Source organism: Arachis hypogaea, chromosome 11 (assembly GCF_003086295.3).
Source record: "Arachis hypogaea cultivar Tifrunner chromosome 11, arahy.Tifrunner.gnm2.J5K5, whole genome shotgun sequence".
Taxonomy (NCBI): Eukaryota; Viridiplantae; Streptophyta; class Magnoliopsida; order Fabales; family Fabaceae; genus Arachis; species Arachis hypogaea.
In genome coordinates this window covers 137,792,345-137,819,461 of record NC_092046.1, presented here as the reverse complement: position 1 = coordinate 137,819,461, position 27,117 = coordinate 137,792,345, and the positions used below count along the sequence as shown (strand labels likewise).

The following is a 27,117-nucleotide window of genomic DNA, read 5'->3' as shown; positions in this document are numbered from 1 at the left end:
TCACCTGCTTCTCCTTCCTCCCATGCGCTCCGTACACCAAACAATAAGCACAATTAAAGTTGTTCTTTGTTAACACACCTTCAATGCACAACTACCTCTCACCTTTATAACAGTTACTTTTTTTAAACATCATATCATCCCAAATTAACAACAAGCCCTCAGCCGCCCCTACAGACTCCACAAACTCCTAACCCACAGAACTATTTCCCCAAATTCTTACAACATCATATTTATTAATCAACTTCCTTTTTGTTTTCAAGTAAACCTAACATGTTCAAATTAAACGTCTTCTCCAATGATTTCACCATGCTTATTTTACCATCTCCTCTCAACCCCCCTAATATTCCAACAGCTCACAATCATTTAAACAAATTTTTACTCACCTTGTTTTGATTCTTCGGGCGACTCCTTCTTGCCTTTTGTTTTTGTTTCGCCACTTTCCTCTTCGCTGCTATTTCTTCATTCTGAGCTTGCAAAATTTCCATAATATCCTCCTCCTCATCATACAAAATAGTGCCCGACTCCACTGCCAAAGCCCATGTTTCTTCATTTTCCTTCAGCTGTTCTTCCTGCGATAACTTGTCTTCAACTCCCTCGTTCTACCGCCTTGACTCTGTGTTGGACCCAGCCATAGTCTCCAATGTTCTCTCGCCATTAGCCACACCTTGTACGTCCTCTACTACTGTTGGGTGCGCTCCCGAATCTGAGTCCTTCCCGCTCACCTGTTCCCGGTTCACCAGCCAGTTTCCACAGCCAAGGTTCGGCACTTCCTCTGCTGCCAGGTCTCGTGGCTCCTGCATCCTTGCAGTATCAAAGGTCCTCATCCTCCCCAGCCTCACAGCCCTGAGGTCTCCAACAACTGCACCGCTCGCATTCATCTTCGTTCGCTTCGACTCAGCCACCACTTCTCGGGAATCATCCACCACCGACCCGGTTTCACACAGCAAATCCTTCCCCCTTTCGTCATCAACATCATCAGTGATTCCAGGTCCGCCGAGCAAGCCACATACATGTGTACCCTTCAACCGATCCTGAAGAGCATTCGTAACCCGGCTGCATCCTAGCCGCCCCGCGTCGTCCAAACCATGGTGGCCATGGATCCGTTTGGCCAGCCTGAAACCTAGTTCAGGCCCTTCCGTAGCCACACGACCTAGCTGCCAACCTTCGCTAACCCGCAGCCCACCTTCCTGTTGTTTGTGTGTTGGGCCAATATGAGTCAAGCCCAACTCACGCCCCCTTAGAGTTACACAACACATTTGGGTAGCAATAGGACTGGCCCATTTGATAAAGACCATCCAAAGCCCCTCCTCCACCGTTAACATAGTCCTGCGTAACTGTCCGTTCAAACTCTATCTTATCATTGACACAAAATCCCTTAAAATCCGCCTCACCATCAGCGATGGTGCAACTAACTGAATCTGAAACCTTCCTATCCTTTTTAAAATTTAAATAATCAACGTTAGAATCATTTAGTAGCACCTCGTGAATTACTATTCTGTCATTCCCATCTTCAACCACATTTGCACCACCGCCAATCAAGGCGGCCGCTGGATCCCACTGCCCTGTCTCCTTCGGCAGGCTATTGCTATGTGAGCCAGAAATTTCGATCCCCGCACAGACCTCTTGGCGCTCAATAGAACTATCTTCCCCACAAGCCACCAACTCCATCTCCTTGACAAAGACCTCGAACCCAGAGTTCCCAATGTTAATCTGGACACACTCTCTAATGATGTCAAACACGCCTGTATCAACTTGAAGCCTACCTGCCCTAAAAGATGCACCTGATTCCGTCGATACCATGCACTGAAGTACTTCACCCCAAAGTCCACTAATCGCCTTGAACATTTTTGGCGACCAGACATGTAGCGACACCCCGTAGCACTCCAACCACACTCTCCGAGACTTGCAACATTCAGAACCTTCCCATCTACTGACCTTATGAAAGAATTGAAACAAATTATCCAGTTTGAAGGTGAAAGCCTCATCTGCATGCTTTACCGTATCAAAAATTACTAACATCTTAGTTGCCTCTATCTCCCTAACGTCCTCTACCTGAGGGAAATTCTTGCAAACTATTTTTCTCAAAGACTACAGGTCCATAGGTTTCCAGGTTCTCCCTACTAAACTCCTCAGCAACCACTCCAAATTCGCTTCCACTACAGGCACGTCAATCCTTTTCGTGCCCCCACTCGCCTTGTGGCCATCCGCTTGCAAATCCGGCGTCGTTTCTCCCACCACTTGATCGTTAACCACCTGTTTCTCACGATGAAATTCCGTTGGCCTCTCTTCCACGTTCTGACGTCTAGGATCCACCTGCACCAAGCGTTCCTTCACCTGTGAATGTCTTCTGAATTTAGCTTCCCCCACGGATATGACATTACCCCGTAATTGCATGTGGTTCATCTCCGCTATAGCCTTCAAGGCTCCCCCATTGGTCGTGTACCAAACAAAGGCAAATAGATAAATCGTGGCATGTTTCCGTTTTCGGCAAAGATAGATGTCGTTAATTCTTCCCGTCCAACAAAACAAGTGATACAATTCCCTCTTCGAGATATCTTCCGGCAGATTATCCACGAAAACAGAGAAAGATTCGTTTTCCAGGCGATGATATTCTTCTCGATTCCAAATCCTAGGATCCTTTGCGCGTGGTTGCACCACCCTACTTCTACCCCCCCTCGTGTTTCCCCCCTCTCGTTCTCTCGTTCTCTCATTCCTAAGTCTAACATATAATAATTAGTCACAAATTTTTTAAAGACAACATTGTCTCTCTTTTCTCTTTCGCATTTTCCTTTCTTTCAACATCAACAACAATAACAGTAGAATAAACATTTTTTTATCACAATCACCTCCTCTTTTTTCCTTTTATTCTTCTTTTTGTTCATCTTTTTCTGTAATCACCCCTTCTTTTTGTAAGCGCTCATTTGTAACCCCTCTTCTATCCCTGTTTTTCTTGTTTTTCATTATTGTTGCATTTAGGTCTGTGTATGGTGGGAGAGTTTTCTGGTTTAGGAATTTTTTTTACGCTTTCCGTTTGAGGTAATAATCGGTTTCATCTTTTGGCGTTTTTTTTATTTTCAGGTAAGAGGAAAGGGAGGAATTTGGATATAATTGTTAGAATCGAATCGGTGATCGTATCAATTGGTGGATCATTGGTTGAACCAGTTAATTTGACTTCGCATAAATAAAAAATATAAAATAATAAAAAACTTAAAATTAAAATTTAAAATACATATTTTTACTGATATTTTAATAAAAATTATATCTTAAATTCTAGAAATAATTAGTACAAAAATAAACATAAAATTTGTCAATATTATTACATTAGTATCTTAATTTGACACAATAAAAATAATAATCCATGAATTATATTCAAGGAGTAATTTTAAATTTTGGGTATCTTTTTTCATCTGAAAAATATGGAGCTACATCCGGATTAGTTTCATTCTGATTTGCATTTTTCACATAATTATTATTAGCTCCGTTATCATCTCGATCATCTTCCAAATTCAATTGATCTAGCATTTGAATAATGTTTCACAAATCAAAGTCAAAGATAAGGTAAAACATTTTATAAAGCATACTAAAATCATCCCTTAAAAAATATATCTAAATCATCTAAAAATAATTGAAGAGACATATTTGCAAAATCATTTCATAAAGCATCAACTTCTTCAAGAGTTAAAAATGGTGGTGGATCTTTCAATATCCATCCCAAATAATCCTAAAATGCATCAAGACAAATTGAATCATCACTTTGCTTTCTCATTCAATTCCTATATTATCAATTTACTTGATTATTCTTATGATGACTAAAAATTTAAAATAATACTTTTAAGAAAGAAAATAAAAAAATTTTTTATTGTAATCTTAAGTTGTAATGAACATAAACAAGATCATTAAATTTTTTATGCTCTAACCGATTCTTCTTCCTTGAATGAATGTGTTAAAAAATACTTCAGATAAGCTCACAATCTGAGCTGCAAATTTGACTCAAAATATCAATCGCTAACTTTTGCAAATTTGATGCTCTACATCCATAAGATTCCCACCATAGTATATCACAATCATAAAAATTAAACCATACTAATATCATAATCATAAAATATTAATTTTAATAAGAAATTTACTTAACATCATTGTGTTTCGTTCACGTATTGCTGGCTGTCTTCTAAAGTCTTGTGTGAGCCTCTCTAAGTCACTATGTGAGATTGAGAGAAGGTCATCTCAGAGCCTTAGGCATGATATTTTTGGGAATGGAAACTTTGTTAGTTTGTTAGCCATTTTAGGATTTTTTTTTTCTTTTTTTAGAGAGAAACGATGCCATTTTAGGTTGGAGAAAAAAAAAAGAGCTCCAAATGGTCCGAATATTTTAAAATTTTTCGATTCATTAATTTGGGTTAAAATCGGTTGGTTCGAATCGAATTTCATCGGTCATTTTTTTGTGCGGTCAAATAACTTACTTGGACCAACTATGTAATCGGTTCACTGATTTTTCGATCAAGACGAATGGCTCTGGTTTTGACAACTATGAATTTCGGACTTGGGGTGTTGAAAAATTTTGATTTTCTTCCTTTTATGTTTTGCTTTTCTTGAGTTCTGACTATGATGGGAGAAGGTGAATGAAGAGGGAGTGACTGTGGTTCCAAAGTTACGGCGTCATCAATAGATGCTACTGTAACAATGCCAGTGGAGACCCCTACGAAAAGAAGCTCACCTGGTAGTTCAATTCTACGGCGTTGCCACAGAGAAAAATCACAACAGCGATTGCATTTCTAGGTTTAGGTGCAGCAACAGAAGTAGATTATGGCTCAAACAATAACGGCACAGTCGTAGATTGTGAGACACTATCGATAATTGTATATCCATATTCTTTGATAAGAAAATTACGTATCATTCTTCTTCTTGGGTTCAAAGATGAGAATGATATGTTTTTGTGGAAACAACGTTATTGAGAGCAATACACAAATATTTGTCCAAAAAATAATTTTAGTTAAAAAAATTATTTTAAAATTAAATTAAATGTTAGAAATAAATTTGAGCACAAAATCATAAAAACCAACTTGGCACTAAATTCTTAGAATATTAAAGCCACTTGCTGCATTTGCCTATTTTGTTACTTTCATCGAGATAAACTAATTACTATATATTAGAGATTTTTCGAAGTGCGATTACAGTATGTATTGCAGACTATCTTCCAAAATCTTGAGTGAGTCTCTCAAAGTTACTGTGTTCGATTAAGAAAGAGTCAGGTCTCAGACTCTTAAGCGGGATAGGTTTGGGAATTGGGGCTTTGTTAGCTATTATAGGATTTCTTTCTTTTTTTTTTAAGAGAGAAACAATGCCATTTTAGGTTGAAGGCAAAAAAATAAGCTCCAAATTGGTCAGAAATTTTTAAAATCTGTCGATTCACCAATTTGGGTTAAAATTGGCCAGTTCGAACCGAGTTTCATCGGTTTGTTTTCTTGTGTGGTCAGATAACTTATTCGGACCAACCTTGTGATCGGTTTGCTGATTTTTTCGATTCAACGAGGAGGTGGGTCGGTCTCATTCTGACAACTATGAATTTGGGACTTGGGGCGTTGAAAAAATTTGATTTTCTTCCTTTTATGTTTTGCTTTTCTTGGATTCTGACTGTGATGGGAGAAAGTGAAAGAGGAGGGGTGACTGCGGTTCCAAAGTTGTGACGTCATCAGTGGATGCTACTGTAACAACGCCAGTAGAAGCTCCTATGGGAAGAAGCTCACCTGGTAGTTCGATTAATCGATTCTATGGTGTTGCCACAGAGAAAAAATCGCAACAGCGATTGCACTCCCGAGTTTAGGTGCAGCAATAGAAGTAGATTGTAGCTCCAATGATAATGGTACAGCTGTAGATTGCGAGACACTATCGATAATTGTATCTATATTCTTTGATAAAAAAAATTACGTATTATTCTTTTTTTTGGGTTTAAAAATGAGAATAATATATTTTTATAAGAACAATGGTATTAAGAGTAATGTACAGATATTTTTATCCAAAAAATAATTTTAGCTAAAAAGACGATTTTAAAATCAAATTTAACGTTAAAAATAAAATTGAAAACAAAATCAACAAAATCAAAATTATACTTAATTCTTAGAATATTAAAGCTACTTGCTGTATTTGCCTGTTTTGTTCATTGAGATAAACTAATTACTATATTGGAGATTTTGCGAGGCGCTATTACAGTATGTATACCAACGTGTGCAGTATGCTTGATAGAATTTTATACTTTTATACTATCCTTAGGCATTTACTTATTTAGGCATCATTACAGGTGTGGTTAGGGATGTTCAAAAACAGTTTATAACGATCCAAATTGAATATGCACTAGACTAGCCTAAATAAACCAACTTTTTCAAGTAAAGAACCAAATCAAATAACAGTTTTTCACTTTTTTTTTTGAAAGTCATAACAGGCTCAACACACTAGGTGGAGCATACAAACAGGAAATAAAAAACATAACATCTCCTATGTCATCTCCGGCATGGTCATCAACGACATGAGTTTATTTCATTCCATTCCTTGGATCTACGGAAGGATCTATCAATGCATTCCACCACCACCGCTATCTTACTTTGAAAAATAAGTTCATTCCTACACAACCAGATATTCCATATTATGGAGAAAAATCCCAGTAACCATGTTTTAAGCTCTTCTTTTCTCAACGGCATCGTCCTCCAACTCTCAAAGTGTTCTCTGGTGGACCTTGGGATGCACCAAACCCGACCCGCATGAGTAATCCATGCGCACCATACCTGCCAAGCATACTCACATGTAACAAACAAATGTTGCACAGTTTCAAGATCCTTGTTACACATGACACAAATATTGTCATTCTGATCAATAATTCTAAATCTACTCAATCGATCCTTTGTATTTACTCGGCCTACTAGCACAAACCAAGTAAACAACTCAACTCAAGGGGGCACTAGTCCTTTCCAGATTCCATTTGTGTACTTATATCTAAGGATATCATCTGTCAAAGTATGTTCCTGCAAGACCTGCACAAATGAGTTAGTAATATAAACGCCTTCCTTGTCAAATTTTCATACCACTCTATCTTGTACACTTGCTATCAATCTTACATCGTGCAAGATATCTAGCATTTGATTCAAACTATCAATCTCCCATTGCCAGAGTTCTCTCCTCCATTGGAAGTTCCACACCCACTCTATCGCATCCCAAAACCCACAGTCCCTAATTACGGATCCTTTGTTATTTGAAACCAAGAAAAGTCTCGAAAAGGAATCTTTCAACTTCCCCAACTGTAGCCATCTATCTTCCCAAAATCTGGTTAGTCTACCATCTCTTACTTCCATAGCAAGTCCATCAATCATCTTCTATCTAGCAGTGTGCTCTTTTATTTGCAGGTTACATATGTCTTTCTACGGGTCCCCTTTTCCTAGTAAAACTTGAGTAGATAGCAACTGGCTCAGGTTCAGATTATTGCACGAGCACACAACCTTCTTCCATAATGGACAGTCTTCCTTAGAGAATCTCCACCACCACTTGAACAATAAGGCGGTGTTGTGAATCATGGCATCTCCCACTCCTAGCCCTCCTAGTTTCTTCGGTGCTTGTATCAACTCCCACTTTACAAGGGCCAACCCAGCTCTTCCATCGTCCTTCCCCCAAAAGAACCTCCGTTGCAATGAAATTAATTTTTTCGCTACCGCAACTGGCATTTTATACAAACTCAGATAGTAGATAGGTAGGCTATTGATAACAGACTTAATGAGGACCAACTTCCCTGCTTTACTGAGAATCTTTGCTTTCCATAAACTAAGTTTCTCCTCTACTTTATCGATAACCGGCTTCCATGTTTTTACCAGTCTTGGGTTTGCTCCTAGGTTAATACCCAAATACTTCACCGGTAGAGCTGCCGCCTGGTACCCTAGTAACCCGCACATCCGATCCACCCACTTCTGACTGCAATTTACCGGAATCAAGCTAAATTTCTCAAAGTTAATGCTCAAACCGGACATCACTTCAAAACACCTCAATATTCTCTTGTAATTTCTCACTATTTCCTCCTCCGGTGGACAGAACAATATGGTGTCATCAGCAAATTGCAGATGCGATAACTCTATATTATCCTTTCCGACTAAAAGAGGGGAGATTCTCCTATTTCTTACCGCCTCCCCAATCATCCTATTCAACACATCTACAACAAGAACGAATAGGAAGGGTGATAAAGGATCACCTTGCCACAACCCCCTTTACATCTTGAACGGTTTCAACGGTGACCCCTTGACCATTACGGAGATAGATGTTGTCCTCATACACTCTGTAACCCATGCTCTCCATCTTCTGCCGAAGCCCATCTTTTCTAGCACGATATCAACAAAGTTCCACTTGACTTTGTCATAGGCTTTTTGGAAGTCCAATTTGATGATTGCTGACGCCATTCTTTTCAATTTTAACCACTGTACAGTTTCACATGCTATTAACGCTCCATCATATATCTTTCTGCCCTTGACAAAAATACTCTGTGATTCTCCAACTAATCCTGGCATTACACTCCTCATTCTTCTTGTCAACACTTTTGATATCACCTTATAAATGCATCCAACCATACTGATTGGTTGGTGCACGGAATTGTGCTCACACTTTTCACAACTCCGGTACAACTAACCAGCAAGTACACTGGGTCGTCCAAGTAATAATACCTTACGCGAGTAAGGGTCGATCCCACGGAGATTGCCGGCTTGAAGCAAGCTATAGTCATCCTATAAATCTTAGTCAAGCGGATTCAATTGGTTATGAGGTATTGATAATTAAAAGATAAATAAAACGTAAATTAAAATAAAGATACTTATGTAATTCATTGGTGGAAATTTCAGATAAGTATTTGGAGATGCTTTGTTGCTTCTGAACCTCTGCTTTCCTATTGTCTTCATCCAATCATGCGTGCTCCCTTCCATGGCAAGCTGTATGTTGGTAGATCACCGTTGTCAATGGCTATCATCTGTCCTCTCGGATGAAAAATACCAGGTACGGTTTCTGCACGGCTAATCAACTGTCGGATTTCTCGTCTCGGATGAAAAATACCAGGCACAGCTACCGCACGGCTAATCGTCTGTCGGTTTCCACTTGTGTCGGAATAGGATCTCTCTATCCTTTTGCACACTGTCACTACGCCCAACATTCGTGAGTTTGAAGTTCGTCACAGTCATCCCATCCCAGATCCTACTCGGAATACCACAGACAAGGTTTAGACTTTCCGGATCTCAGGAATGCTGCCAATTGGTTCTAGCCTCTACCACGAAGGTTCTAATCTCACGGATTCGAATGCTCTGTTGTCAGGAGGGGCAAATCAAATCCGTGGATCAGAGACCCAAGAGACTATACTCCGGCTGTCGTCCAATGATTACGTTGAACATCATGTAGACCGCTTGTGGTTGTCAGGCACGCGGATCTTGGCTAAGCGAGTAACGAAGATAGTGGGTGATTGTCACGGGTCACCCCTTCATTCTGACTTAACTGAATTAAGTACGAGAGTATATCTTGGAGAAGAAGTAAGCGTGAATTGGAAGAGAAACAATAGTACTTGCATTAATTCATGAAGAACAGCAGAGCTCCGCACCTTAATCTATGAGGTGTAGAACTCCACCGTAGAAAATACATAAGAGAAAAAGGTCTAGGCATGGCCGAATGGTCAGCCTCCCAAATGTAACATAAAAGTCCAAAGATGATAAGATTCTCCTGATTACAATAGTAAAAAGTGCTATTTATACTAAACTAGTTACTAAGGATTACAGAAAATAAGTAACTAAGTGCAGATAGTGCAGAAATCTACTTCCGGGGCCCACTTGGTGTGTGCTTGGGCTGAGCATTGAGCTTTACACGTGCATAGGCCTTTTCTAGAGTTAAACGCCAGCTTGGATGCCAGTTTGGGCATTTAACTCCAGTTCTGGTGCCAGTTCCGGCATTTTACGCCAGAAAAGGGTCTCTGGTTGGCGTTTAAACGCCAGTTTGGGCCATCAAATCTCGGGCAAACTATGGACTATTATACATTGCTGGAAAGCCCAAGATGTCTACTTTCCAACAAAATTGAGAGCGCGCCAATTGGGCTTCTATAGCTCCAGAAAATCCACTTCGAGTGCACGAGGGTCAGAATCCAACAGCATCTGTAGTCCTTTCTCAGCCTCTGAATCAGACTTTTGCTCAGGTCCCTCAATTTCAGCCAGAAAATACCTGAAATTACAGAAAAATACACAAATTCATAGTAAAGTCCAGAAATGTGATTTTTGCATAAAAACTAATAAAAATAGAATAAAAAGTAATTGAAACATGTTAAAAACTACCTAAAAACATTGCCAAAAAGCGTATAAATTATCCACTCATCATTAGTCTAAGATCCTTTATGTCCTTCGCACTCACAAACTTTGATGCCAACGCAACCCAAGTGACATTGGAGTCTACTGGCAGCCTTGCAGTCTGAAAGAATGTCATCACAGCTTTAATAAATTTCCCTCCAATCTCTTTCCAACACCTTTTAATAAAGTTCATGTTATATCCATCACTTTCCGATGCTTTTGATAATTCTTAATCCCAAACTGCATCCTTCACCTCTTCACAGTTTTTTACTTATACAAACTAATTTATTAAAAATTAGTTTTTATACACTTTTTATTTAAATTTTTAAAAATATGGTGTTATCGACACATCCTAGGTGAACAATACCAGCAAAACTAGTTTGAACTAATTATTAGTATATAAAATAGTTAAAATCAGTTTTATATGCTAAAAATTGGTCTTTTGACTTTTCTATATAAAACAGTTTAAACCGTTTTTATTTTTTCAAATGATTTAATATGATACATTTTATTGTAAACTAGTTTACAATTAATTTGTGAAAAAATTACAGCAAGATGTGGTCCACCATATCATTCCCTAGCAGCATACAACATCCGAATTCAAACTAGATAATTGCAATCCACCTTATCAAGCTAAATGCCTAAATCTAGTAGGGTGGGTTATCCTCCTAACCTCCAAGGCTCCAACCCATGCATCTTCCATACCCATCTGCTGAAAAGTTTTGGAAAACTTTGCTTATTTTGATTTTTGATATTTCCTCGCTTTTGCGAAAAGTGCCTAAACCCTACCCTTTTCCAAATCGAATCCCGTGAGTAATTTTATTTTGTGTTTTTTGGTGTTTCTTTTTAGCTTTGTCTACGCCATAAAAAAACAAAGAAAAAAAAAAACGGAAGTGTTAAACTGTTAAGCAAGATGATGGAGACAGACAATCAATTAAAAGCAACTACCACTACTATTAATTATTAAATATTTAAATGTTAGCTATTATTTAGATCATCAATTAATGTTTTTTTTATCAAAACATACAAAATTCAAATTTTTAATATATTTATTAACGGTAATACTAAAAAAAAAAACAATTCAAACCATCTAAATTTATTTTATTTAACATTTATTTATTACAGACTGCATTAAATAAAACTAAAAATAATACATTTTAGTAATTTTTAACTAAAACTTTTTTGTTTGAGGAGATTTTTCAATAAAAAATTTAGCTAAATCGAATTTTTATAACTGGAACTCAAAGTTACTATGCCACAACATTTACCCTGGAGTCAAAAAATATTAACTAGAGTGAAATATATATTCTTTTTTCTTGTAGTGTCGGCTTCACCGCCACCGGTAAGGTTACCTACTTAATACAGAATTACAGATAGAGGGAATAGAGTGGGTAGATGAGAAATGTGGTGGACCAGTGAATATGAAGGAGCACCGGAGTGGCAGTACGCTCCTCCACAGACAAGATTGAAGACCTGAGTGAGTGAGTTGCAGCAGCATCACCATCCCATCTTATACCACTTGGCACCCAATTCCCATTTTCTCATCTTCTTCCCCTTCTCTTCCGTCACCCAACCAAAGAAATTCCCACCTACCATCCATCATTACTATTATTATTATATTTCATTTCAGATAATGCAAGGATCTGCAGGAGCTGAAGAAGTAGTAGAGCACGAGGGAGTGAAGTTGCCATCACTCCATGGCAATTTCTAAGCTCACTCGCACTAACACCCTTCTCTTCTTCTTCTTCTTCTTCCTTTTCTGCACTGAACTACCAACACCATCACTGGGTGGGTACGCTAACTTAAACAAAACACAACTACCTTTGAAGTCTGAACAACTGACACTAACCACTTTCTTGATTTTGCAGCTCAGGAAAACCAAAGCGAGCAGCCATACGTGGGAGTCAACGTTGGCACGGACGTCTCCAACCTTCTACCGCCATCGCAACTGGTTTCGTTTCTTCAGCTTCAGAAGATAACGCACATAAGAATCTACGATGCAAACCCAGACATACTCAAAGCACTCTCACGCACCAAGATTCGCGTCATCATCAGCGTCCCCAACAACCAGCTCCTCGCCATTGGCTCTTCCAACACCACCGCCGCCTCATGGATCGACCGGAACGTCGTCTCTTTCTACCCGGACACACTCATCACCGCCATTTCTGTCGGCGACGAAGTTCTAACCACCGTCCCCTCCTCCGCCCCTCTCATCCTCCCCGCCATTCAGTCCCTCTACAGCGCCCTCGTCGCCTCCAACCTCCACCAGCACATCAAGATTTCAACCCCTCACGCCGCTTCCATTATCCTCGACCCTTTTCCTCCTTCTCAGGCTTTCTTCAACCAGAGCTTCTCCTCTGTCATCGTCCCTCTCCTTCAGTTTCTCTCCAAAACCGGCTCCCCCTTGATGATGAACCTTTACCCTTACTACGTCTTCATGCAGAACAAGGGTGTGGTTCCAATCGACAATGCTCTCTTCAAACCCTTGACTCCTTCTAAGGAAATGGTTGACCCCAACACCTTGCTTCACTACACCAATGTCCTTGATGCCATGGTCGATGCTGCTTATTTCTCAATGAAGAACCTTAACATCACTGATGTCGTGGTCCTTGTTACCGAAACAGGGTGGCCTTCAAAGGGTGATTCCAAAGAGCCTTATGCTACCAAGGACAATGCAGACACCTACAATTCAAACTTGATTAGCCATATTTTGGGTCACGGCGGAACCCCTCTACATCCGGAAACAACTTCCAGTGTGTATATCTACGAGCTGTTCAATGAGGACCTGAGGTCGCCGCCGGTCTCGGAGGCGAATTGGGGACTCTTTTATGGAAACACCACGCCGGCGTATCTGCTTCATGTCTCCGGGATTGGCACCTTTATGGCCAATGATACTACCAATCAGACATACTGCATTGCCATGGATGGTTTTGATACCAAGACTTTGCAGGCTGCACTTGATTGGGCTTGTGGGCCGGGCCGGGCTAATTGCTCCGAGATTCAGCCCGGTGAGAGTTGTTATCAGCCTAACAATGTGAAGAGCCATGCTTCTTATGCCTTTGATAGCTATTTCCAGAAGGAAGGGAAGGCTCCTGGGACTTGTGATTTCAAAGGTGTAGCTATGATCACTACAACAGATCCCAGTAAGTGCCTAATTATGCATTCATTCATTGTTCTTTAATTTCTCATCATATTCACATTCACTTCGTTTGTCTTGGTGTTGTTTTTTGTTCATATTTTAAGCTGGCTATTATGGGTTTACACTTAACAATACAAACAGTCCTTCTTGATTTGCCTAATTTAGTTACTTTATGGTAATATTAGCAGAATGAATCAGTGAAATGTTGAGTCTCGTGACTAATGCAAGGAACTTTATTAGTGATGATAATTGGGGACAGGGAAATGATTAGAACTTTGAATTGGGGTTGTGGTAATGATCCATAGAAATGAAGGTGCATTCGAGTGTGGCACCCACACAAACTGCAAAGCTGAAATGAAATAGAGTGGACTGGTTGGTAATAGCATTGAGGGCAGTGCGAAACAAACAAAAACCACTCCATGCCCCCATGGCATGTCCCTAGTTGAATTCTTGTTGATCTGAGAGCATCCTGTTCCCTCTGACAATTGCAAAGATTCTGGACCGTGTTTCTAGATTACATTCACTTAACGTAGTAATTTGTCATGTTTCCAAGTTTTTTTTTTACCGTGCAATATCTTACTGTTACATGAATCATCAAAGTACTTAATTTAAGTATGCAAATGGGGTCCATGGTTTATTATTATGTTATAACAAAAGAGATTAGTGGGATTCTTACTTTTTGTTGTGGGGAATACCTTGCAGGTCACGGGAGCTGTATATTTCCAGGAAGGTAAGAAACAAAAGTCTGCCTAGTTGCCTCCTCTTTGTTTTTTAGTCATCATGCATGCTTTCCTCACGAGAATCGTTCTTTTCTTTTATTATTTTAATTTACCCTTAAATTTTGAACCCAATAATTTTTAATATTATCGTTTCTAAATCGTGATTCTCATTTGGTTTGATGCAGCAAGAAAGTGAGCAACAAGACAAAGGATGTGGTGAACTCTACTCAATCAAGCAGTGCTGGGGAGAAGTTATTGAGGTGCAGAACATTCAGCTTCCTTAAAATAAGTGCTTTTAGCAACATTTTGCACATTTTCTTAGCTGCATATTTCCCTATTTTTTTGTTAGTCCTTTTGTGAGGTGCAAATAACTCAATTATTTTTTGGAAATTTTGAAATTCCTTAGAGTAATGGATGAAGTCATAAGAGAAAAGGTATTGTGGATGATTTTCAGAGCTAAATGCTTAAGGATAGATGTTTCTTCGTTGAAAAAAGTAGGGTTAATAATTTTGGTGGAATTCTTGTAATTAATGTATGTGTTTCTTCAAATTATATTTGTTAATTAATTTGTCTAGAATATGTATCCATAATCGGCTCATTTTTTTTAATATTGGTTAGGATTTGGTGTAATACTTTATTATTGGATGTGGTGGTGTTTTGTATGTTTCTGGAGGCTAACAATCTGTAGGGGGAGAATTGCTTTACCCAAATATTTTTTTTTTTAAAATAAAAAAAGACAATACAAGGGGCGTATTGCTTTTTCGAAAATTTTAAAAAGTAATACAAGGGGTGGATTGTATTAGTTTAATACTAAACACACAATATAAGAGGGCGTATTGTATTAGTTTAATATTAAAAACATAATACAAGGGGGCGTATTGACAATACAAGAACAGCGTATTACTAGAACACAGGGGCGGAATGACATTATGCAAGGGGCGTACTGTATTTTTTAGATTAAAAAAATATACCTCGAGTATTATAAAAAGAAGAACGAATTTGTTGAGTGTGAGTGTGGTTTATTTCGTTGAGAGAGTAAGAAAAGAAAATGGAGGAAAGTGTTAGTTTGAAAATATATTATAATGATCAAATCTTTCCACAAACATCTGAAGGTGTGAGTTTTGTATGTGAAAATCCATATGATCTTGTTATTCCTTTTGGAATAACATATGAGGAATTTAAGAGTATACTTTGTCAATGTGTTGATAATCAAATATTAAAGAGTCACAAATATTTTTTATAGATAGTCTGTGTTAGTATTTGGGGGTTTTATTCAATTTCAAATCATGTATGTGGTTGACGATGCAAGTATGCAAGGAATGTTTTCGATCTACCAACAAACACGGGCACAAGTGTCAGTTATCGAGTTATATGTTGAGTTCGAAGAATTAGTTGAGGTTAATTTACCCGAACCTAACATCGACTGGACGGTTTACAACACTGAAAGTGAAGAGGAATTCGAGGGCTCTTATCATATTGTTGGTCCAGCTGAAGATGTCGACGAAGATGATATCATAGTTGAGCCTGACGTTGCAGATGTGACAAATGCACTAACGAGCCAACATTTATCTAGAGAGCCTTCTTTTTTGCATGCTTTGGATCTAGATGCTATGAATGCACCAGAATTTCCTGAGTTTGTCAATGCAGGTAAGTAATCTTCTATTTTAATTGTGATTAGTATTATAATAGTTATTATTAGCCTTTATTATAATACGCATTACTATTGTTGTTATTATTTGTTATTACGATTATTTGTTGTTATTATTAGGGATAAGTATTGTTTTGGTCCCTAAAGTTGAGGGTCAGAATCGAAACCGTCCCTGATGTAATTTTTGACTTAAAATCGTCCTTAATGTTGCATTTCATTTTAAAAGCATCCTTTCTAATAAATTTTTTTAATTTATTTCTAAACTACCCCTACTATATTAAAAAAATTATAAAATAAAAAAAAAAGAAAACACGTTTGGGTGGAGGGAGGGAAAGGGTATACGAAGGGGGAGGGGAGGGAAAGGGGGAATGGGGGAGGGGGGACCGCGATGGCGGCTCTGTGGTGGTGGTGATGGAGGAGAAGGGAGGGGAAGTGGAAGAAGCCAGAGAAGAAGAGGAAGGGGACGCGGGTTCGGGGTGGGGGGAAGGGGAAAGGACGCGGGGTGGGGGTGAGGAGAAGGGGAAAGGGGGGACGGCGAAGGCGGCTCTGTGGTGGTGGTGATGCAGGAGAGGGGAGGGAAAGTGGAAGAAGCCAGAGAAGAAGAGGAAGAGGACGCGGGTTCGGGGTGGGGGAAGGGGAGAGGACGCGGGGTGGGGGTGGGGGGAAGGGGAAGGGGGAGGGGGACGGCCTCGCAACCTTGCCACCTCCGCCTCGCCGCCTCAGCCTTGCTGCCTCTGCCTTGCCGCCTCCACCTCGCCGCCTCTGCCTTGCCGCCTCAGCCTTGCTGCCTCCGCCTCGCCGCCTCCGCCTCGCAACCTCGCCGCCTGTTTTCTTGCTTCTGCTTTCTTGCTTTTTGTTTCCTGCTTTCTTGCTTCTGCTTTCTTGTTTTCTTGTTTTTTGTTTCTGCTTCTTAGTTTAGTGTTGTTTGGTGTTGTTGTTGTTGTTTGGTGTTCTTGGTGTTGGTGGTTGGTGTTGGTGGTGGTGTTTGTGTTTGTGTTTGTGTTGGTGGTGGTGGTGGTTGTTGTGGTGTTAGAGGTGGTGTTGGTGTTGGTGGTGGTGGTGGTGTTGGTGTTGGTGGTGGTGGTGGTGGTGGTGTTGGTGTTGGTAGTGGTGGTGGTGGAGGAGGTAATTGTGTTGGTAGTGGTGAGGGTATTTTTGTCCAAAAAAATTAAAAGGACGATTTTAATACAAAAAAAAAAACGTTAAGGTTGATTTTAAATCCAAAATTACAATGGGGACGGTTTCGATTCGGACCCTCAACGTCAGGGATCAAAACAATACTTATCCCTTATTATTATTATTAATTTATTGTTATTGTTATCATTATTAGTAATAGTAAGAATTATTTCTTGTTATGGCTGGTGTAAACCCTGTTGTTGTTACGGATGGTGAATTTGTCATCGGCATGGAGTTTAGTTCTAGAGAAACTGTGATTGCAGAAATTAAAGATTATACCATTCGTCGGGGTGTGGATTATCGAGTGTGTGAATCTGAGCCAACCACATTTTATGCTAAGTGTGTACAATTTGGAACAAATTACGATTGGCTTATCATGGCTAGTCTTATTAAGAGAAAGTTTTGTTGGATCATAAGGCGGTACAATGGTAGTCACACATGCTCAGGACAACAATCTCTCAAGATCATGCCAAGATAAACTCAGACATGATTGCAGAGGTTATAAAGCCATTGGTTGAAGTTGATCCATCTTTAAAGGTGAAATCTGTGATTGTTGAAGTGCAATCGAAGTTCAATTATACGATAAGTTACCGCAAAGCATGGCTGGCTAAGCAAAAGGCAATTGTGAATATTTTTGGTGGTTTGGAAGCTTCTTATGAAGCTTTGCTGTCGTGGTTTGAAGTAATGGTACAAAAAGATCTATCAGCTGCAGTCGAGATCGAAACTGCACCAGCTTACCAAGGGGATGAGGTGGTCCAGGATATTAGGATATGACACGGGTGTTTTGGAGCTTTTATCCTTGCATTAGAGCATTTAGGAACTGCAAACCAATCGTCCAAATAGATGGCACACATCTGTATGGCAAATACAAAGGAGCTCTCTTAGTTGCAGTTTCTCAAGATGGCAATGGCAATATTATGCCTCTTGCATTTGCCGTTGTTGAGTGTGAGACTTCTGATGCACGACACTTCTTTCTTACTCATTTGCGCATACATGTGGTAACGCGGGATGGTATTGGGCTTATCTCTGATCGACACAACTCTATTACCTCAGCAATAGCACGTAGTAACGGATCATGGGAGCCTCCAAGAGCTATCCGCATGTTTTGTGTTAGGCACATAGCATCCAACTTCTTAAGGAATTTCAAGGCACCGTATTTACAGAAGTTTATTGTAAATATGGGTACGTAAATTATAGTGAAATACTAACGTTAGTGTTATGTGGTGATACTTATTTTTTTTCTTGTTTTTTTTACATGTTATTGTAGGACTGTGCGTGAATTTAATGTGCAGTATGCAAGATTACGTGAGCGTGGTGAGGCTTACACTAAGTGGCTCGATCGGATCCCACATCAGCAATATGCTTTGGCGTTCGATAATGGATATCGCTGGGGTTATATGACCACAAACCTAGTTGAGTGCATCAATGGGGTATTAAAGGGGGCGGGAAATCTTCCAATTACATCACTTGTCAAGGCAACTTTTTACAGGCTAAATGAATTGTTCACTAGGAAGAGGGCTGAGGCTGAGGCTCGACTGAATGCGGGACATGTATTCTCTGAATATGCAATCAACAAACTTCAATTAAATCAGCAGGCAGCGGGAAACATCCAAGTTAACTTGTTTGATAGGCAAAACGAGGTATTTGAGGTGCGCGAGATGCCCAGCAGTTTAGAGCATGCGGTGAATCTCCGTCAACGGCATTGTGATTGTGGTGAGTTTCAGACATATCGAATTCCTTGTTGTCATGTCTTTGCGTGTTGTGCGAACCAACGACTTGATTGGCAACAATATGTTCATGACGTGATAGTGTAGTGCAGGATCACCAACCAGAACGGAACTCAAACAGTTTGTCCATCTCATAATGTATCTAGAATGCTCAACTCTCCAATCTTTGTTCTTTGGTCCAGTCAGAACCACGTTGTGAGATTCTGCAAGACGAGTAGCTTCTCCAGGAACTAGGGGTGGCAATGGGTAGGGTAGGGTAGGGTAGGGTTTGAACCCAACCCTAACCCTACCCGCGGGTTGAAAAATACCCAACCCTAACCCTACCCGCGCTTAACCCGCGGGTATCCGACTCTACCCGCGGGTTGACAAAAAGAAACATTATAATGACACAAATATCTCATAAATAACACAAGTATCTCATACACAACATAACCATCAAATAACACAAGTTATCCCATGAGCATTCAAATAACACAAGTATTCAAACAATACAAATTATCCTACAAATAACACAAGTATGTCATACACAACATAACCATCAAATATTAAATTACACATAAAAGTATTTGTCTAAGTAAATAACATAAACATAAATAAATTATTTAATTTCATGTCTCCATAAGCTTTCTATTTGTTGCAACAACACCATCACTAGTCTATGACTTCAGATACATTATCATCATCATCATTTGCAGTTTGATAATCAGGTTTTCCACCTAAAAATCAAAGATAATAAATTTATTTATTAATCAATCTATATATAAATTTAACATTAGCATAAACAAATAGAAAAGTTAAAACATAAATAACCTCTTTGACGATATGCTGTCCACAACCAGTTTTGATTACACATAAGAGCTTCCACAGTATCTTCATGAAGACTACCACGATGAGGAGTAATTACTCGACTACTTGTGCTAAAAGAAGACTCAGAAGCAACAGTAGACACAGGGATAGCAAATATATCTCTCGCAATTCTTTGAAGTGTTGGAAATCTAGCCCCATTCACTTTCCACCAAGCTAAAATATCAAAGTCGGCACTCAAAAGGATGAACATCTTTCTCTATGTAATGATCAAATTCAGTCTTCACAAATGAACCCTTTTTCCCTCTTTTTTTGTCTAATATACAACTGGTAAGCAGCATCATCATCTTGCTCTGCATTCATCTGTAGTTCTTGTGTAGAATCCTCAAATGCATTGCTTGAATTAGACGAATTCTGTTGGTACTCATGAAGCAAGTCATAGCATATCTGTTTGATCCTCTCAATCTTACTTAAGCACTCATCTTGATTTTGACATAATATTGAGAATTTATACTCAAGCCTAGCAAGCTTATACCTAGGATCTAGAATGACAGTAATACCCATCATGCCATGAATTTCTTCCCAATACTTATCAAATTTTACCCTCATACTACATGCCATATTACTAATCAATGGATTTGGAGAAGCAGACTAATTTTTCAAGGCAACATTTATATCACATACTTTGTTAAAATAAATGTTGGCTGTTGGAACTTGAGTATCAGAAAATAATTGTGTCACATCATAAAACAACTTTAATTTACCACAAATTTCTTTAGCAAGGTCCCACTCCTCATTGCTTAGCAAACTTTTGTAATTAGGATCCTTTTGTCTTAATCGAGGAAACATATTTCGATATAACCATGCAGTCTCTAACATCACATAAGTGGAGTTCCATCTAGTTGGACAATCAAGAGCTAATTTTTTTGTAAATTGAACATTTGACTTACTACACCAACTCACAAAGGTTTCATGTCTTTTGGGGGTTGAAGTCCAATACACCATACTACCACTAATTTTTTCCACACTTTCCTTAACCAAATTTAGACCATCTTTCACAATTAGGTTTAAGATATGAGCACAACAACGCATATGCAACATAGAACCCCCAACAACAAATATTTTGAATCTAAGTGCCCCAACAACTCATCAACCATAGCATCATTAGTAGAGTAATTATCCAATGTAATAGTTGACAATTTTCTATCTATGTTGCACTCTAACAAAACTTTCATTAATGCATTCGAGAGCACTTCACTCGTATGAGGAGCGGGAACATAAGTAAAACTGAAAATCGTTCAAAAACATATTTCAATTATTATCTAAAAGATAAATTAATTTCAAGTAAAAAAATATTAAAAGTCATATCAATTACTAGAAGTATAATTTAGAAGATTACCTTAATACGCGCATTTGCAAAATTCATGAACTATCAATGTAGTGTGCCGTAACAACCATGTATCCTTTTTCTTGGTTGGAAGTCCACATGTCAGTTGTAACTGCTACTCGACTATCATTTCCATCCATTATCTTAGTCATGTTAAGCTTCTCCAACTCATACATTTCAAAAATGTCCTTCTTGATTGTGTTTCGACTAGGCACTTTAAAAGTTGGTTGCATTGATGCATATACTTCCTTCATTCCAACATGTTCCACAAAAGATAAAGGATACTCATGCATACATATGGCCTTGGCAATACACCTTCTTGTATAAGATGGATCAAATACAAAAGCATCTGCAGCACTCCTTGCATGTTTAGACAATGAATCAGCAATTGTTGATTGCCTAGAGTTTGCTAATTTGATCCTTTTACAATAGTGGAGCACATGATTCTTCAAATTTGTAGTTCCATTTCTTGGATTGGATCCAAGAATAGATTTGCAATGGTTGCATTTTGTCTTCCAGTCTTTTCCCTCTTGAAATCGACTAAAGTATTGCCAATAAACACTCTTCACACTCGATTTGTTGCTATTTTCAATCGAAGCGGACTCATCTGGAACAAAATTTGCAGTTGCTTCCACTGGGGGTTCTTGTTGTTGTTCTTCTGCAGCCACATCTTGTGCCACTACATCCATGTTGGTACTTGACATTTCAAAGTGAATTTCCTACAAATATATATATGTGACATGTTTAAATACACTTTGTACAGATAGTCAGATATATAAATTACAACTAGTCCAAATAAAATCAAATTACATAATCAAATTACACACACATACATATAAAATAAAATTAAAAAAAAAAAGAAAATAATCATCTTGTCAAAGCTAGTCAAAAATTATATTTTCTAGTCACAAGATTTCAACTTCACTCTTTTTGAAAAGGTATAAGAGCCCCATGAGAACTAAAATAATCCCTACTAACTAATTATTGAAATTACATTTTTTTCCCTCTCTAAACTTTTGATAATGACAGAAGAAACTGGAGCAAGACAATTGAAAAAAATAATCAAACAACAACTTTAAAGATACACAAAGTGATGATTTTCTGTTTCAAACCAGAAAAGATATGTAGAAACCATTCCACCAATTGAAACACGCCCAATAATTCAAGTACGACATTAAAATTAAAGCAGTGGATATAAAGCCTTACTCACTAGACAAGTTTGGCTAAAAGAACCAAATCACAACAATATTGCTCCATGCCATGAATCATAATTCAACACAATTCATTAATGAACCAAACAACAACAGCATTGCTCCATGTCATGAATCATAATTTAACTCGATTCATTTATGCTTAAATTTTTTTTTAAGTTCTAATAAGCTTATTTAGAGTTCAAAACCAATGATGCCAGCACCAACAATCACAACATCAAACTCTTAAGAAGAACAACTGCAAAATCATACCAATTGGATCCATTATGGCACATAAAACTTGAGTTGACTAAACCACTTCAACAAATTTATTAAACTACCCGCAGCAAAACCACAATAATTGTATCAATCAAATTACATACAAACTTGAAACTTCTATTCAAATAACATTAACTCCACTAGCTCTAAATACTTAGATCAACTAATGCACACTAACTCTAATTCACTCAACAACAACACTATTGAAAGCAAAATTTTTAAAAAAAGTAAAATTTTTTCTACTATTTTTTCACAAAAATTTACAAACTAAAACTCTCATTACAAACTTTCTTAAACCCTAAAACAAGCTATAATTCAAGCAACCATTCACATGTTTACCAATTTTTTTTTCTAAAATTTTTTTCCATACAAACTATACAATTTTAGAAGTAACCTTAAAGTAAAATTTCTAAAAGAATAAACTTTGCATGTCACTAACACGGCATGAAAGTACAGAGCTGCCAAAGCCAAACACAAAACAGGATTATAGGTCTTACTTAATAGAAGCCCTTCGGGAACAAGCTGGCGACGGCCTTAGCTTGCAGGTCTTCCTCTTCCCCGCAGCTTGAGTAGTTCAGGAAATTTGCCTTCTCTTTACTTTCAATGTAATTTCCCCTGTAAGTCAATAGAAAGACTTGTTATCAAAGGGCGAGTGAAAGACTGACATGAATTAGCTTTTAGAACACTCACCCAAACTTCATTCGAAATAGTTAAGGCATTTCGACAGAGTCCAGAGAGATTTGAACTTGAGAATTGAGAGAAGAGGATTAGGGTTTGCACCGTTGAGAGAGAGTGGCTGTGAAAAATCTGAATTGAGGCCACTAGATTGTTCAAAATTGTATTTATATCTCATTAAATAGAAAATACGTTTTATAAAAATAAATGAGTAAGGTTTACAAATTAATAAATTTGGTTCAGTGGCTAGGAACCTTTTGCATATGCTTAAGGTCCTTAGTTCAACTCCCATATCTAACATTTTTAGACATATATAACACATATTATGGGGTGCGGGTAGGGTTGAGGCTCAACCCGCACCCTACCCGCTCCGCATCCAACCCTACCCGCAGCGGATCGGGTTGGCAACCCTACCCGACCGGGTTGGGTCGAGATTGGGTACCCGCGGATAAGGTCTATTCTGCTAGGCCTACCAGAAACTTCCTGCGCCAGACCAAATTGCCTCATCACCTGGTCTGATGCATGACCAAATTGCCTAATCACCCGGTCTGATGCATGCCACTCAATGCATTCAAAAAATATTAGTGGCACAACTGCACTCGGTCTGATGCATGCCACTCAATGCATTAAAAAAATATTAGTGGCACAACTGCACTCCACATCAATCGATGCTGCAAAATATCATTTGGAACTACAATATTTTTTATATGATCAGGACTGTACGGGTTCCACACAAACTGCAAAAATATTCCAAAACGACTACATAAATACAAACACAAATATAATGCCAATATTAATAACTAACACTGTTAAATACAACAAAAAAAACTAACCCCATCTGCAGGAATATCATCTAGTAAACGCCTGATGTGAGAAATGGTCCACTTTTGGTATCAGTGAAACTGCGAGCGCCAAAACATCTAGCTGAAATAAAATAAATCTCTAACACTCAGAACCAATATATGTTATATAATATAATTAAACAATACATAAGCGATAATATGTTAATGATGAGCGGATAATTTATACGCTTTTTGGCATTGTTTTTAGTATGTTTTTAGTAGAATCTAGTTACTTTTAGGGATGTTTTCATTTGTTTTTATGTTAAATTCACATTTCTGGATTTTACTATGAGTTTGTGTATTTTTCTGTGATTTCAGGTATTTTCTGGCTGAAATTGAGGGACTTGAGCAAAAATCAGATTCAGAGGTTGAAGAAGGACTGCTGATGCTGTTGGATTCTAACCTCCCTACACTCAAAATGGATTTTCTGGAGCTACAGAACTCAAAATGGCGCGCTTCCAATTGTGTTGGAAAGTAGACATCCAAGGCTTTCCAGAAATATATAGTCCATACTTTGTCCAAGTTTAGACGATGCAAACTGGCGTTCAACGCCAGCTCTCTGCCCAATTCTGGCGTCCAGCGCTAGAAACAAGTTGCAAAGTGGAGTTCAACGCCCAAAATGGCACAAAAGCTGGCGTTCAACTCCAAGAATGACCTCTCCACGTGTAGACTTCAAGCTCAGCCCAAGCACACACCAAGTGGGTCCCGAAAGTAGATTTATGCATCAATTACTTACTTCTGTAAACCCTAGTAGCTAGTTTATTATAAATAGGATTTTTTACTATTATATTAGACATCTTTTGATCATTTTTAGATCTCTAGACCTCCATGGGAGGCTGGCCACTCGGCCATGCTTACCCTATATTCACTTATGTATTTTTAACGGTAGAGTTTCTACACTCCATAGATTAAGGTGTGGAGCTCTGCTGTTCCTCAAAGATTAATGCAAAGTACTACTGTTTTTCTATTCAACTCAACTTATTCCGCTTCTAAGATATTCATTCGCACTTCAACCTGAATGTGATGAACGTGACAATCATCATCATTCCCTATGAACGCGTGCCTGACAACCACTTCCGTTCTACCTTCGATTGAATGATTATCTCTTGGATCTCTTAATCAAAATCTTCGTGGTGTAAGCTAGATTGATAGCGGCATTCATGAGAATCCGGAAAGTCTAAACCTTGTCTGTGGTATTCCGAGTAGGATTTTGGGATTGAATGACTGTGACGAGCTTCAAACTCGCGATTGCTGGGAGTAGTGACAGACGCAAAAGGAGGGTGAATCCTATTCCAGCATGATCGGGAACCTCAGATGATTAGCCATACAGTGACAGCGCATCGGACCATTTTCACAAGAGGAGGGGATATAACCATTGACAACGGTGATGCCCTTGCATAAAGCCAGCCATGAAAAGGAGTAAGACTGATTGGATGAAGGCAGCGGGAAAGCAGAGATTCAGAGGAACGAAAGTATCTCTGCACGCTTATCTGAAACTCTCACAAATGAATTACATAAGTGTTTCTATCCTTATTTTCTGTTTAATTAGTATTATTTTCGAAAACTCCATAATCAATTATTATCCGCCTGACTGAGATTTACAAGGTGACCATAGCTTGCTTCATACCAACAATCTCCGTGGGATCGACCCTTACTCACGTAAGGTTTATTACTTGGACGACCCAGTGCACTTGCTGGTTAGTTGCATTGAAGTTGTGACAATTTATGAATTGAGATCAGAGCACCAAGTTTTTGGAGCCATTACCAGAGATCACAATTTCGTGCACCAAGTTTTTGGCGTCGTTGCCGGGGATTGTTCGAGTTTGGACAACTGACAGTTCATCTTGTTGCTCAGATTAGGTAATTTTCTTTTTGTTTTCTTTTCAAAAAAAAAATTTCAAAAATCTTTCAAAAAATTTTTCTCCTTTGTTTTCGAAAAATTTTAAAATAAAAATGTTTTCAAAAATATTTTTTTTCAGAATTTTTAAGAATGAATTCTAGTGTTTCATGAAGTATGTTGAAGCCTGGCTGGCTGTAAAGCCATGCCTAATTCCTTTGGATAGGGCATGTTAGGCGTGTCATGTCTGAGTTACATACTAAAGCTTGGCTGGCTATTAAGCCATGCCTGACCCTTTGATTGGAGCTTTAGACTAAAGAGCATAAGATTCCTGGAATTCATATTAAAAATTTTGGAGTTCTTATTTTTCTTTTTTAAAATAAATTTCGAAAAAATTAAAAAAAAAATACAAAAAAACCATAAAATCATAAAAATAAAAAATATTTTGTGTTTCTTGATTGAGTCTTGAGCCAGATTTTAAGTTTGGTGTCAATTGCATATTCATCCTGCATTTTTTCGAAAAATTCATGCATTCATAGTGTTCTTCATGATCTTCAAGTTGTTCTTGGTAAGTCTTCTTGTTTGATCTTTATGTTTTCATGTTTTGTATCTTTTCTTGTTTTTCATATGCATTCTTGCATCCATAGAGTCTAAGCATCAAAGATTTCTAAGTTTGGTGTCTTGCATGTTTTCTTTGCATTAAAAATTTTTCAAAAATATGTTCTTGGTGTTCATCTTGACATTCAAAGTGTTCTTGGTGTTCATCTTGACATTCATAACATTCTTGCATGCATTCATTGTTTTGATCTAAAAATTCCATGCATTGAGCAATTTTAGTGTTTTTCTCTCTCATCATAAAAATTCAAAAAAAAATCAAAAAAACATCTTTCCCTTTTTCTCTCTTAAAATTTCGAAAATTTGGATTGACTTTTTCAAAATTTTTTAAAAATCTAGTTGTTTCTTATGAGTCAAATCAAATTTTCAATTTAAAAATCCCATCTTTTTCAAAATCTTCTTCAAAAATCAAATCTTTTTCATTTTTCTTAGTTATTTTCGAAAATTATAAAAAATATTTTTCAAAAATCTTTTCTTATCTTTATCCCCTAATTTTCGAAAATAACATCATCAATTAATGTTTTGATTCAAAAATTTCAAGTTTGTTACTTGCTTGTTAAGAAAGATTCAAACTTTAAGTTCTAGAATCATATTTTGTGATTTCTTGTGAATCAAGTCATTAATTGTGATTTTAAAAATCAAATCTTTTTCAAAACTAATTTCAATCATATCTTTTCAAAAATATCTTTTTATCTTATCTTTTTCAAAATCATATCTTTTTCAAAAATTTGATTTCAAA

General features: G+C 38.0%; 2 protein-coding genes across 3 annotated transcripts; both read left to right on the top strand.

The window, feature by feature from the left end:
• The first annotated feature begins 11,672 nt into the window (after positions 1 to 11,672).
• Positions 11,673 to 14,803, top strand: LOC112722890 (glucan endo-1,3-beta-glucosidase 1). Of its 2 annotated transcripts, XM_025774077.3 has the most exons (4): positions 11,673 to 12,128; positions 12,209 to 13,483; positions 14,182 to 14,209; positions 14,384 to 14,803. In XM_025774077.3, exons 1-4 carry the CDS (start codon positions 12,038 to 12,040, stop codon positions 14,556 to 14,558), a joined length of 1,569 nt encoding a protein of 522 aa, XP_025629862.1. In that variant the 5' UTR covers positions 11,673 to 12,037; the 3' UTR covers positions 14,559 to 14,803. The 2 variants fall into 2 exon arrangements, with proteins under 2 accessions (XP_025629862.1, XP_025629863.1); XM_025774078.3 differs by lacking the exon at positions 14,182 to 14,209 and having other exon boundaries at positions 11,681 to 12,128.
• Positions 14,804 to 17,792: 2,989 nt separating this feature from the next.
• On the top strand, positions 17,793 to 18,836 carry LOC112721953 (uncharacterized). Its single transcript, XM_025772956.1, has 2 exons — positions 17,793 to 18,175; positions 18,290 to 18,836. Exons 1-2 carry the CDS (start codon positions 17,793 to 17,795, stop codon positions 18,834 to 18,836), a joined length of 930 nt encoding a protein of 309 aa, XP_025628741.1.
• The last annotated feature ends 8,281 nt before the right edge of the window (positions 18,837 to 27,117 follow it).